Here is a 14,277-nt window from a genome sequence, read left to right on the forward strand (position 1 = left end):
ACTCTTTCCATAGTTAACGTCTGTTGGAACTTTGCAGCTACATTCCGCAGAAGGAGCTTCAAGGTAGACCTTGCACTTGTTGAGATTCAACTTAGCTTTATGAACATATGAAAGTGACAGTACTTTAAAGAAGAATCCATTTTCATCACTCAAATCGGTTACAATGGAGAAAGGATCTGTAGTTTTTCCGTATCCATTCTTGTCTTCCTCAGCTTCAAAAGTGATCCTAGCCTTTGCCCCTGGAGTACTCAAGAGAAAAGTGCAAAATAAATGGTGGGAAATCTTCTTTATTAGATAAAAAAAATTTTAAAAAAAAATGTCATTCTAAAATCTAATATAAGTACGTACCTTTAAGTGGTTCGTATTTTTCCCCAGAGTTGCATAGAATAAGGCCTCGGATAGCAATGTATTTGGTTGGTACGGCTCCATAATATTTTACTTGATCATAGTTCTTCTGTTCACCAATATTGTATGGCAATTTGGTGGGCACTGAGTACTCTTTTTTCTCTCCTGGATTCGATTTCTCGTAGTAGTAGTCCGGTTTCGTCGGGAGTAGGGTTTCTTTTCCTTCTGACTTCTGATAGTACTGCTCGTAGTGATATTGTGTAGTGGGGTTTAATAGATTGTCGTGTAGCTGATCATGAAGCAAGTTTTGTTGATCATCATGATAAATAACATGATCATATTTCTGGTTATGCTCATTAGTAGAGCCGAGCCCCAAGATATCGGTAGGGTCGATATTTAAAGTGTTGTCAAGTAACTGATCATGGTCAAGCAACGTTTGCGTTGCGTCACGCTGATCAACAATATTCGGGTTTTGGGATGCGGAGGAAATGATCAACAATGATGACAAGAGAAGGAAAGAAAGTAGACGGCGGGTGAGAGCCATAACTTGTTAAAGTTGTGTATATGTTTTAGGTGGTACTTAGTAGAGAAATATTGAGGATTTCTCAGTTAATGGATATGAATGAAGAACAAAGAACAGCATGCCATATATATATATATATACACATGGATGTGAGGTGATGGCATTATATGCTGCTAAATCTGAATGATTTCTTTATGTTTTCTAGCTACAAAGTGTTATACTTGGGTGCACGATATGCGTGCAACAACCAAATTCATAAACACACACGTGGCACTTGATTGTGTATTCTAAGGAGATTTTGCAGATTTGGAAATGTGCAAGCCTCGTCTTATATATGCGCAGACCAAATCTTGGGGTATCAAATGATGATAAGATGGGGGCTAAGTCAATTAGAGGAGCTCCACTTTTCTAGAGTTAGTATTCAAATAAATCATTTTTTATGCTGATAAAAATCATTTTTTATAATAAAAAATTATGTCATAAAAGTAACACAAGTGAATACCTAGTCTTTAAATTAATCAGTATAATATTCTAGCACATTCTTTTTACATGTTGTCATACACTAAATAAATTACCCAACATTAGTCAACCAAAAGAGGGGTAGAATACAGAGGATGAAAATCAATCTCAGCAAAATCAGTCAAAATTCGGAGAATCATTTCAAACTTGATGCAGCTAACTTAAAAAGAAAATCTCTGTTTCTTTGAATTCAAACTACCGATTTTCAGTAAAAATTGCCAACTAAGTAAGAGCAGTCCTAACAAATAATACTACTTAAAATAGTACTAACTAAGATTTAGGCCCTGTTCATTTTGCTGATTCGAGTTTAGAATTTGAGTTTTGTTACAGTAAAAAACTCTCACAAACAGTCACATCTAACTTTTTGGCTACAGTAAAAAACTCTCACATAAAGTTATATCTCAACTTGAATTAAAACTCGAATCAGCAAACTAAACGGACTCTTATATCATCGAAGTGAGGTAGTAAGAACATGTCTTTTATTAAATCAGTAAAAAAGTTATTTTAAGTGGCACGAACTTATATTTTGAGTGGTATATATGTAAAGATAGCAAACAATAATGGTTATATATATATATATATTTTTTTTTTTTTTTCTTGAATACAAATGTCAAATATGAGCCTACAAAAATATTAATCAAAATATGTTGTCCTATTTTCCTATTTTGGTGACTATCTCTCCAGTTACATTTTGACACATCGTGAATTTATTTAAATATTTTTAGTATTTGATTCATGTGATAAAGATTTCTATATTTAAATAGCATAGTAAATAATTAGTAAAAAAAAACAACCGCCGAAACAGGAAAATGGGGCCAACGGATGTGGACTCTCGAAATAGATAGCAGGCCCGCACTAACAAGTTAAGTTATGAAATTGCAGTTATAGGGATTAGAATGCAACGCAATAAACACCAATAACATAAAACGACAAAAATATAAAACCACAATGAAATGCAAGACTAACATCATCTTTAAAAACGACAACAATCTAGTAAACTACACAAACTTGAGAAACGACAAAAAGACTATAAACTGCAATAACCATAAAGAGAAAAAAACGATATCAACTTGCAAAACAACAACATATAAACGACTATACCCTTAACACGACAAAAAGCATAGAAACAACAACGAACTGCCAAGCTAAGACAACCTCTCAATAAACGATAAATTTTAAGTAACAACAGACAACTTGAATCAGAAACCCACGAGTACAGTTCCGCTTTTTTATTGTTCCAATGAATCTCAAGCCCTGCCAAAAAAAAGGTAACAAGTCGTTAAATGAATGTTGTTTTCACGCGAATATTCCGTCATCCATCGGTGGTAGTAACAGTTTCTCCGAGAAAAATGGTAATTGCCCTAGTCTACCACAAAAACGAGACGTCGTCACTAAAATGACGTATGGTTTGTAGTTCTAATTTGGTCGTCGTTTACGGGGGGGTCGTTTATATTTTTGGTCGTTGCAATATAAAAGACAACTTTTTGTCGTTTAGAAGATAAAAACGACGATTGATTGTACTAAACAACACACTGCTTTCCTTTGCACGTAAAACGCCATATCCTTTGATGATAACAGATTGCTTCGTCTATGACAAAAACAAAATTGTTTTTAAGCGTAAATTTTTGTTGTCACGCGTTTTCCATTTGAAACGTTCTTTTTATTCAAACCACAGGTTGTTTGTTATATTTTGCTGTCGTACGTGATTCGTCAAAGACTCAAATGAAACGGCCTGTTGAGTGCTGATTCATATATTTGGGACGACGACATTTTACGCACATGCAAGAATTTAGAGATGCACAAAACTGTGACAATTTTGTTTTGCAATTTTCTTTAAGAAAAATATTGATAAGTATTACTGTCTGTTAATTTATACCTTCAAGTGGGACATATTTTTGGCCTGAGTCGCAAAGAATAAGCCCTTGAATTAGCAATGAACTTGTTGGTGGGAATTTGTACTGCTTCCTCACGATGTACCTGATCATAAGCAGCTTCTGTTGATCATCGTGATGGACGTGATGATCATCATAATATTGCTGGTTATGATCATGATTAAGAGACGTTAATTAGCTTCTGATAATTCCCAACACTCGGGTATCGGATTGATTGATAATCATAGTAATTAGCAGAAGAAATGACCAGCTTAAACGACAACAAGAGAAGCAAAGAGAGGCGGGGGAGCGAGCCATTACAATTGTTAAGTAATAATTGTATGCATCAGTTATGAAGTTCAGATAATTAACACGTCTTTAGGACTTATATTATTGAGAATGCCAGCGCAATATTAATTATGTTACAAAATTTCTTTTTAATTATGTTTTAATTTTAAGAAACTAGGAAACAATCAAGTGTTATTTGGTGGCACGTGGGAAAACAAATGCAAACAAAAAATAATAATAATAATAATAAATAAAAACCTGCGTGGCAGGGCCGACTTGATTTTCAGATTTTGTTACTTCAATTCCTGTAATCTGATATGCAAATCTACAGGCTGTGCTTTCGGCATTGATATGTATATTGCATCAGTTCTCAAAAGTGTGAAGAGAATGAAAAAAAACAAAAAAAACAAAACAAAACCAAAAAAAAAAACCAAAAAACAAAAACAAAAACAAAACAAAACAAAACCAAAACAAAAAAACAAAAAAAAATAAATAAAGACGAACATGTGTTAATAGTATTTTTCTTTCTTTTACAAAAGAATATTGTTTATTCTTAACAGAAAAGTATTATAACGAGCTTGTCTTAAATATATATATATATATATGCACAGGAGTTTATTGATCTTCCGCGAAGCTGGAATAGGGTCAAGGAGCACATAAACAATAATTGTAGATCCCGCAAAGTTGAATATGTGACATGTGTATATTAAAGTGGCCAGAGTTAGAGAGTTAAGGAGATTTTCTTTAGTAGGACTTAAAAAAATAAATTATTGATAAGTCTTTGTTTTAAATTGTTATATTTGTATTAAAAATTTTTATGACAGAACTTGAAAAAATAAATTATTGATAAGTCTCTGTTTTAAACTGTTAAATTTATATTAAAAATTATTTGTTTTATGTACTATTTCATTTTAATGTGATTTTACTCATACTTAATGATCCGAAACTTATATTACTAGTAAAAAGCCTTAACGTAGAAAGAACCCATGCATGCATAAAATAAAGCAAAAATATTAAAGGCAACTGCAGCCATTTTTTCTTTGTTTTTTTGGGGGTATGTGTCGCCAAAATTAGGCTATAAAAAAATGTATGTTGTCTTTGCTGACTGTCTAAAGATAAGTATACATCTCTCGTTATTTTTTTACCATAAAAAAAGCTATAGTGTTTGAAAATGTAGATTGGTCGAACATTAGTAACTTTTTTATGTTCAAATAAATAACTATTCTTTGACATTCTCCATTGTTACATTTAGGCTATAAACATATATTATTATGCCCACGATTTGGAATCATATATGCGGTGTGCTTAGCGGTTTTTTTCGTCCACTTGTAGTGACAAATTAAAACTGGTTCAATTTTTTAAAATGATATTAGATGCTTTTTTTTTTATTATTTCTATCATGTATATCGATCAAACTTTTGCTTTAAATTACTGCTAATCAACCTCTTTCAAACAAATTCACAAGCCAGTTAAGAGGCCAAGAAGCCTTCTAATTATTAAATTCCATATGAAATGTTTTGACTGACTTAAACAATAATAATAATAATAATAATAATAATAATAATCTGTCAGAGTTAGCCGCTCATTTTGAAAACTTCTTGCCCATAATTAATGTAATTAGTAAATTGATCAAGTTAACTTATCAATCCCTTTCGGTGTATGGACTAAAGCAGTCTTTTTCCCGTACAAAAATCATAGAATGTGATTGGAACTATTAAAAGAGATGAGATTAACACTACATAAATTTAGTGTAAATTACGCAAGAATTCGCAACTTATATTATGATTTTTGTAGAACTCTTTTTGACGGCATCAAATAAAATAAAGTCTACTATAACTCTTTTTGGTCTATAGAAGTTTGTTGTACCCAAAATTCAATTTACTAATGATGCTCTTGTCCCTTTTTTTTTTTGTTCCACTTGCAACAATATATTGTATTTAACAAAGCACATCTATGTGCTTTCCTGTCCTTCTGGCGTCTGCCAAACACTTTGCTTAATTAATTAGCGTAGTAAATATCCAAATTCGCTTACAAGGATAAATTATAATGCTCTTTCAGGCGAGAAATTACAAACACGGCCAAACCTTTGTGGATAATTTTATATAATATTAGCTAATATTTATTAATGACAATTTAAGAAAGAGCGCATCTACCATCGTCTGCTCATGTAATGTTAGCTTACCAATCAAGCTTAAGCTATTAAGAGGTGAGCCAACAATAGTTTTTATATTTTAACATTCTCCCTCATGGGCAATCGTGTAAGTAAATTAATTGAAAAGCCCAATACGTGAATATTTAAGTCCGAAATATATTAAAAACCCAACACGCGATGATAATTTTAAAATGGGGATAAATAGTGCAATTACGAAGGTTTGAACTCAGGACCTCTCGCTCTGATACCATGTTAATTTACCAATTCATTCCAAAAGCTTAAGCTATTAGGAGGTGGGCCAACAATAATGTTTATACTTTAACATGTAAATCTCACCAGATATTCATTGCATTTAATTTAGTTGCGTTAAATTTTTGTTTAAAAACATTACTAGAATAAACACAATAATGATATATATATATATATATTACATATATCATTAGATAAAATAATTATCGTTAGTTTTTTATTCACATTATGAAAAGCTAATCAAACAATATACCATGAAATATGATTTATTAAAAAAAGAATACATGTTAACTTACAAAATTTATGAAATTTCACCCTGCATTCATAATGTTTTACCATAGAATTTTTAACAACTTATGTAAAGTTCTTTCTAAGGGGTAAGGGTATCATTATCAAATAAAGAGTATTCCTAAATGTTAATCTAATTAAAATTATATCAAAATAAAAAAATAAAAAACCATATGTGTATATGATGTTATACAAATTTGATAGTTCAAAATAAAATCTTTAATTCTCATTTATATAATTCTGTCGTTTTAAAAAGAGAGAAGGTAGTAAATTTGAAAAAAGGAAACGCGTTACATGTTAGATAGACATGAGAAATAAAAGCTGGCACTTCACTGTGGGAAAGGTCATAAAAGTAATTGTGATGTAAACCCCCGTGAATTCATCCTGATCCTTACCATTTCCCCTGTCTTTACCTGTCACGCAAGACCGCTTAAGATATGTTGATATAAATCCAGACACCAACTAATAAATTACAGGTAAATCCCAAGAAACTTCCAAATAATCTGAACAATTTCTACAAGACCCAACTCCTCCTACTACTACAAAAACCCTCTTAATATCTCTCTCTCTCTCTCTCTCTCTCAAACCCATTCCCCATCCTTGAAAACCTTCTTCAAGTTTCCACATCGCATTTTTTGCTTATCGACCTTAATTTCTACGAACCCAGACCAAAATATCTTAACCAAACACTTTTTTAAGTTTCCTCAAAAGTTTTTATTTATTTTTAAGAAATGTGTGGCGGTGCTGTAATCGCTGGCTTAATCCCTCGTAATCGAGGCCGCCGAGTTAACTCATCCGATATATGGCCCAGCTCACCCTTCGCCAAGCTGAGTCACAACTCGTTCGAGTCCAATTTCTGCCACCTGATCAATCACGAAGTCGAAAATCATGTCCCTCTTAAACGATCCGTACCCTCGTCAGGTATTGTTTTCTTTCCCTTTTCGTAAATGCTCTGTTCTAAAGTTTCTTTCTTGTACTTTGTTGTTTTCTTTTTTCTGAGTCGGTTATTTTGACATACAGAGGGTGAGCAATCTGAAAAGCCGGTAAAGAGGGTGAGAAAGAACCTGTACAGAGGGATAAGGCAGCGTCCGTGGGGGAAATGGGCGGCGGAGATTCGCGACCCGAGAAAAGGGGTTCGTGTTTGGCTCGGAACCTTCAACACCGCGGAGGAAGCCGCCAGAGCCTACGACAGGGAAGCTCGGAAAATCCGAGGAAAGAAAGCCAAGGTTAACTTCCCCAACGAGGACACCAACGACACTTACGGTGCCGTCCAAGTCCAACAAGCTCACCGCAACCAAACCCGTCCCCTGTATCAACCCCACAACACTCAGGAGTTTGGGCTTGGTTACGATCTGAACCAGATTGAACAAACTTTTCCGAACTCCAACACAAACTGTTTCGGTACGGCTCAAACCAGAGTGAAAGAGGAAGAGCCGAGGAAAGAAGAAAAGGTTGTTAATTTAGTTGGAGAGGAAGAGATAAACGAGTTACAGAAGCTGTCGGAGGAGCTAATGGCGTATGAGAACTACATGAAGTTCTACCAGATTCCGTACCTCGACGGCCAGTCGGCGGCGCCGAGCACGGCTCAGGAGAGCGAGGTTGGGGAGCTCTGGAGCTTCGACGGCGACGATGTTCGTTCCTCGGGGTCCGATGTGTAAACGTTACGACGTCGTTTTTATGTGTGTCTATTTAATTTCGTTTTTCCTCTTGTATGGTTTTAGGTCATTGGTTTCTAACTTTTCCTTGTTAGTTGGGTGCTTAAAACTTGTTCTAAGCAACGGATGATTGAATGAATAAATGTGCAGTTTAATTTGTCAAAATCGCTGCTTTTTGTTTACCTTACTTCTCAGAGTGGAATTGTGTTTAAAATCGTAAGTATATGCATTTCTTATCTTTTCCGACTTTGGTTTGTTCTCTAAAATCCATTTTTAATTATCAAAAAATAAAATGTTTGTTTTGTTCTTGTTATAATGAGCACCCAAATCCATTTTTTCCCAACTTCTAATTGCCGTAAAGCTTCTTATATATAAGAGATAATTACATTAGAAAAATTTAGGTCTGTTCATTTCGCCGATTCGAGTTTAGAATTTGAGTTTTGCTACAATAAAAAGTTATCAGAAACAGTCACATCTAACTTTTTTGCTACAGTAAAAAATTCTCACATAAAATCACATCTCAACTCGAATTACAAACTCGAATCAGCGAAATAAACAGACCTTAAAAACATTATATAATTAAAATTATAGTGATGTTCATAATAATGTTATAGTTATATAGTTGTTACTTTTATAACATCAAATTTTGTTATTTTTTATACTATTTTAAAAATTGTCATTTTGATGATGATTATTATTAATACCGTGAGTAAAATTTCCACAAAGGAATAACTAAAAAGCAAGAAAAAAAAATTACCACGACTAAGTAATCTTAACAGATATTCTTTAAAAATACATAGATTAAGATTTTTATTTTTTATTTTTTATTAATTTTTTTAGTCAAATAATTATATTAATAAAAGAATATTTATCAATTGAATAAAGATTTAAATTCACACTCTTAAAAGGTAAATTTTTCATTTTTCTGTATAATAAAAATGATCTTGTCACTTATCTTTAAAAAAAAATGATCACTTGCGAATCATTTATTTCTAGTTGAGTACTATTCTAGTCTACTTAAAAAATGAGTAATGTATAAATTGATCTTGTTATTTGTCTTTAAAAAAAAAGGATCCCTTCCAATTTGATACTTGGGAATCATTTAGCAATGTTACTATTCTAAATGAGTACTATTCTAAAAAAAATAGCAATGTAAAAATTGATTTTGTTATTTATGTCTCATTTATTTTACCAATTCGAGTTTTCAGTTTTTAATTTTTACAATTAAAAGTTTTTAGTAAATATCACATATTATTTTTTCTTCTACAATTAAAAATTATAAAAAATATTACATCTTAACTTAAATTAAAAACTCAAATTCACGAAACGAACGAAATTTTAATTTAAAATGATCCTTCCAATTAGATACTTGCGAATCATTTATTTTAATTTTCTTGGAATGATGGGGTAGAAATATAAGTCTCGTTCATTTCACCGATTTGAGTTTTTAGTTTTAAATTTTTACAGTAAAAAGTTCTCAAAAAATATTACATCTTAACTCGAATTAAAAACTTGAATCCACAAAGTGAACGAGGTCATAGTATGGCGAAATGGCAGTGTTTAACAAGGAATTAATCTCAAATTAGTGGCTAATTTGGGAAAATAATGATCAGCAAAAGGACAAAAGAGTGGTCGTCGCGGTGGGAGAGTGTGTCGGGGAAACGGTGGGGTTTCGAAATTGTGAATCCCAGCAGCAGCAGCGCCGCTGGTTTCGGAAACAGCTCTTCTCTCAAAACCGGCGCACGTGTGGGACCTGTGGGCGCACATTGATTTCTTCACCTAAAAACCTTTTTTGTTGGCGTCCGTACGACATCGTACTAAAAGTACTTTCATAATTCTTTCTTTCTCTTTTTAAAAAAAAAAAAAAAAAGAAATTGCAATTTATGTGCATGCATGGAATGTACGTTATTACAAACCACAGAACGCATTCAATGAAACAATCGTCTACTCCAATTCAACATACGCAGTTGGTAAATTACGAGTCATGTTGTAGCATATAAGAGGTCAAATATTAATATAATCGGTCAAATATTAATATAATCTTTCCACGAAAAATGTTAATATAGATTTTATAATCTTAGTAAAACATATACATTAACTAAAAATTGTAATGTCAATGGAAGATATAGTGAGAAATTAATTTTCAAATATTGTAGATTTCTTCTATTTGTTTACTACTAAAAGCAGCTAGAAAAATAAGGGAGTACTTTTTACTGTTTTCCTAATGAGCAACAGTTTAAACAGGTGAATGAGAAAGTAAAAAAGAAAACGTTTTCATTTTTGACTTTTTATACATATTAAAATTTAAGTAGTAAAAAGTATTATTTATTTTTATATTATTATGATAATTACCATGTCATAAAGATTAGACATTTCCCTCTTTAGTACATTCTTATTTAAGCTAAGGTAAATAAACATTAGACATTTTTTTAACTCCTTTTTTCCCTCTTTAGCATATTCTTATTTCCAACTACATTCTATTACAAAGCTGGTTTTAAATATGCTGAAGTTGTAAATTTGTAATTTTCATTTGATAGACTTGTCAATGAAAGAGTCCCATTTAATTTGAATTTTGACCCCGAAGGCCGAAGTCAATCCTTTTTGTTTTTTTTCAAACACAGGAGTAAAAAAAAAAAAAAAAAAAAAAAAAAAACATTGACCTGTACATCTCTTCTCTGTCAAATTGGATGAGTACACGTTGACAATCAAATTATTCACTTTTGTTTTTTTGACCGTTAAATTTCTCGGTTTCGTTTTTTTTTTTTTTTCTTTTCTTTTCTCTCCATTGTTTGTGGCTTCTAGTCTCAGGCCCCGAGCCACATGAATCCCAAATAATAATAATGATGATAATAATAATAATAATATTATTATTATTATTAATGATGATAATAATAACAATAATAAGAACTGGATTTAGAATTGGGCATTAAGATATGACACTGTTGATTCTATATTATTTGTCCATTGTCTACCACTCTACCATTGCATATATATTAAGGGAAAGTGCAAAAGCAATCTATTTATACTCTATGATTCCAATGATGATTTCAACTTTTACTCTAGACCATGAATAAGTGTATAATATTGGCATCATAACAAGATCCATTTTTCGTTCTTTTTAGAACTTAGATCATCTTCAATGCAAATGCTAATACTAATTGTATATTTAGCATCAAAAACTTTGATATGATATGTTATTTTTATTTTTGGTCTAATACATAATGCTATTTGAAATGTAATTTTTTACTATAATTATTAAACTTTGAAAGTTGTAAAAGTAAACTTTTATTTTAAAATAATTAGAAAATGTAAAAGTTGCATTGATTATATGGAAAAAGTAGACATTTCAATCAATAGTAATCAAATGTCAAATTTCCTATATGTTATGCTTGGTGAGGAATTTGCCACAAAGTATAGCATATCAGAAATTTAGCACAGTAAATAGCATTGCATTAGAGAGTGTTTTTTGCACTTAAATATTAAATTTGAAATTGGCACAAATGGAAATTTTTTTCGAGTAATTTTCCATGATGCCATGCGCATCATCAACAAAATCCATGAGTTCACATAGTGATTGTTTCACTATTTACTCACTAATAAAGCCTACGGGATGACAAAGTCCATTTGCTCAGTTATGTGAACTTGTTAATGTTGAACATATTATTGGAATATATGTTAACATGAAGTGAAAAACTGAGAAGATTAGCTCCCCGCATCAAGTAAAAAACAAAAAAACAAAAAAAACAACAAAAACAAAAACAAAAAAAAACGATTCACCAAACACAATTTCCTTGTCGTTGCAGTGAGCTTTTGCGCCTAATTAATTAAGGACGCATAAACCCCAGCATTCCCAACTCATGAACCCAAAAGTGTAACATGAAAAGCAAAGTAGCTCAAGGAGTTTTTCCTAGTTAATTAAATATAGCACTCACTATATATTTATAGAAAACCGACGTCATGTCACATGTGAATGCATGCCACATGCACTCTTCACTCACGTACCCACCAAACCCCACTCAATGATCTTCGTCCCAATTTAAGATTGATCTCCAATTACCAATTAAGCTCTGTCTTACTCCCAATTCACCAAAACCTCATGTTAATACAAGAGAAAAAGAATCTCATCTCATATGATCCACGTTCACACTAATAATATATTAAAACAACACTTTTTTTTTATTTTTTATTTTTGTTTTTGGCTTAAAGGAAGAAACAATTGATTAAGGACATAAATAACTACACCCTAGAATGGATATCAACCATTCCGATCTTTGCAATATGTATGAACGGTATGAGTTAGCAAGTTTAATCTACTTTCCCTTGTCCTGCAGCTACATATATGCACGAAATTAATGTCCATGTCTTTGCTGATCAACCTCTTTTCGGACCTCATTAACACATTTTGTCCCTTACGATGAAAGAATATTAATCTTAATCCTATTTTTCCCATTATGAATACGACACCTAGTTAGCTGTAAATCATAATCAACACACACACATGTTCTACGTACTTTTCTCTTGTAACCCCTCCAAAATGAGTCTGTTTTCAGCTCTCCTTTACTTTCTGATTATCTTGCCATTCTCGCTTGTTTCCAGTCAAACCAATGTCACCCAGACTTTCATTATCCGACTCCAAAACAGCCTAAAACCATCGGAGTACTCCAATGTCGTAGACTGGTATAGCTCAACTCTCAGAAGCCTCAGTACTCTACGTGCCCCAAATTACGACGATAACATGATGGTACACGTCTATAATACCGTCTTTCAAGGCTTCTCTGCTAAGCTCAGCGGCGAACAAGCCTAAGAGCTTAATCAACGGCCTGAAATACTTGGCATATTTCCCGATCGGGTTCGACAATTCTACACCACACGATCACCTGGCTTTCTCAGACTTGACACCACAAGCAATATGGCAATGAGTAATAATGACTTAATGAGACAGACTGGGGTTCGAACGTCATTACCGGACATATGGACTCCGGGGTGTGGCCGGAACGACGTAGTTTCAATGACGAGGGCATGAGGCCAATCCCGTCCAGGTGGAAAGGCAAGTGCGACGGAGGGGAGTCCTTCCCCGACACACTTTGCAACAAGAAGCTCATCGGAGCGAGATTCTTCGACGGCGGCCATGAGGCGCGTTTCGGCAAACAGCACACGGGGAAGCAGACGGCGAGAGACGCTTTCGGTCATGGCACCCACACAGCCTCGCTCGCCGCCGGACGACGAGTTGAGAACGCCTCTTTTCTCGGCTATGCTTACGGCGCCTCCTCCGGCATCGTGCCGAAGGCAAGGCTCGCCATCTACAAGATCTGCTGCGATGATCAGGAAGGCTGCTACGATTCCGACATTTTAGCCTGCATAGACGCCGCCGTTGACGACGGCATCGACGGGATATCGATCTCTCTCGGTCTGCCCTTTCCAGTCCCACTCCCATACGATATCGACCCGATTGCGATCGGTGCATTTGGGGTTATTCGAAAAGGTGTCGTGTTCTCAGCCGCGGCTGGGAATTCTGGCACGTACAAGAAACCGGTTTCCAACGCCGCACCATGGATAACAACAGTCGGTGCAAGCACACTCGATAGGACGTTCCCGGCGGATATAGTGCTCGGAGATGGACGCGTCATCACCGGATCGTCGCTCTACGACGGTAAACACTTCTCCGCGGGTGAGTACTTTCCGTTGATTTACGCGGGAAATGCAACCAAGCACGGTTCGATGGGTACTTGCCTGCCGGAGACTCTCGATCCCGAGCTCGTGAAGGAAATGTATCAAGGTTCCCACAAAGGAATTGTGGTGAAAGAGGCTGGTGGAGTTGGAGTTATTACGACCAACGTGGCATCACGAGGAGAGGCTTTAACGGCCAAGCCTATCTTACACCCGGGATTTCCATAACCAATTCCGCACGTGCCACTCTTCTTGAATATCTAACATCCTCCGAAAACCCACGCGCCGCTATGCGCTTCCGCGGGACCCAATTTGGGGTCAAACCGGCACCTGTCGTCTCTTACTTTTCCTCCCGTGGAGCGTGTCTCTGATTTGATTGCGCCAGGTGTCGACATCCTAGCGGCCTGGCCAGCCGAGATCTCGCCGAGTCGTCTATCCAATGATACACGGCGCACCGAGTTTAACATAAGTCCGGGAACGGCGTCGAGGCGTTGCTGAAAGGGACCCACCCTGAGTGGACCCCGGCTATAATCAAGTCGTCGATGATGACCACGGCCCATACACACGATCGCGATCTAAGTTGATAAAAGAACAGGTCAATAATATATTGGCTACGACGTGGGACATGGCTGCTGGACACGTGGACCCAGTGAGAGCCGCTGATCCTGGCTTAGTTTATGATCTAACGGAGGATGATTACATCAGATTCCTCTGCGGCAG

General features: G+C 34.7%; 2 protein-coding genes across 2 annotated transcripts; both read left to right on the forward strand.

The window, feature by feature from the left end:
* Positions 1–6,681: 6,681 nt before the first annotated feature.
* LOC21384619 (ethylene-responsive transcription factor ERF071) lies at positions 6,682–8,070 on the forward strand. The gene is made up of 2 exons (XM_010109440.2): positions 6,682–7,156; positions 7,256–8,070. The coding sequence occupies exons 1-2, from the start codon at positions 6,967–6,969 to the stop codon at positions 7,891–7,893; spliced, it is 828 nt and encodes a 275-aa protein (XP_010107742.1). The 5' UTR covers positions 6,682–6,966; the 3' UTR covers positions 7,894–8,070.
* A 4,791-nt stretch (positions 8,071–12,861) lies between these two features.
* LOC21384621 (subtilisin-like protease SBT1.5) lies at positions 12,862–13,785 on the forward strand. Its single transcript, XM_010109442.1, has one exon. It carries the CDS (start codon positions 12,862–12,864, stop codon positions 13,783–13,785), a length of 924 nt encoding a protein of 307 aa, XP_010107744.1.
* Positions 13,786–14,277: the final 492 nt, after the last annotated feature.

The sequence above is a fragment of the Morus notabilis genome, unplaced genomic scaffold, assembly GCF_000414095.1.
Source record: "Morus notabilis unplaced genomic scaffold, ASM41409v2 Scaffold3575, whole genome shotgun sequence".
In the NCBI taxonomy this organism is placed as follows: Eukaryota; Viridiplantae; Streptophyta; class Magnoliopsida; order Rosales; family Moraceae; genus Morus; species Morus notabilis.

What these genes read in the sequence shown, in the direction of transcription:
- LOC21384619 (XM_010109440.2), top strand. Translation starts at nt 6,967, where the DNA reads ATGTGTGGCGGTGCTGTAATCGCTGGCTTAATCCCTCGTAATCGAGGC. An exon ending in ACGATCCGTACCCTCGTCAG is followed by an intron (nt 7,157 to 7,255) that starts GTATTGTTTTCT and finishes TTTGACATACAG; the next exon opens with AGGGTGAGCAATCTGAAAAG.
- LOC21384621 (XM_010109442.1), top strand. Translation starts at nt 12,862, where the DNA reads ATGGACTCCGGGGTGTGGCCGGAACGACGTAGTTTCAATGACGAGGGC.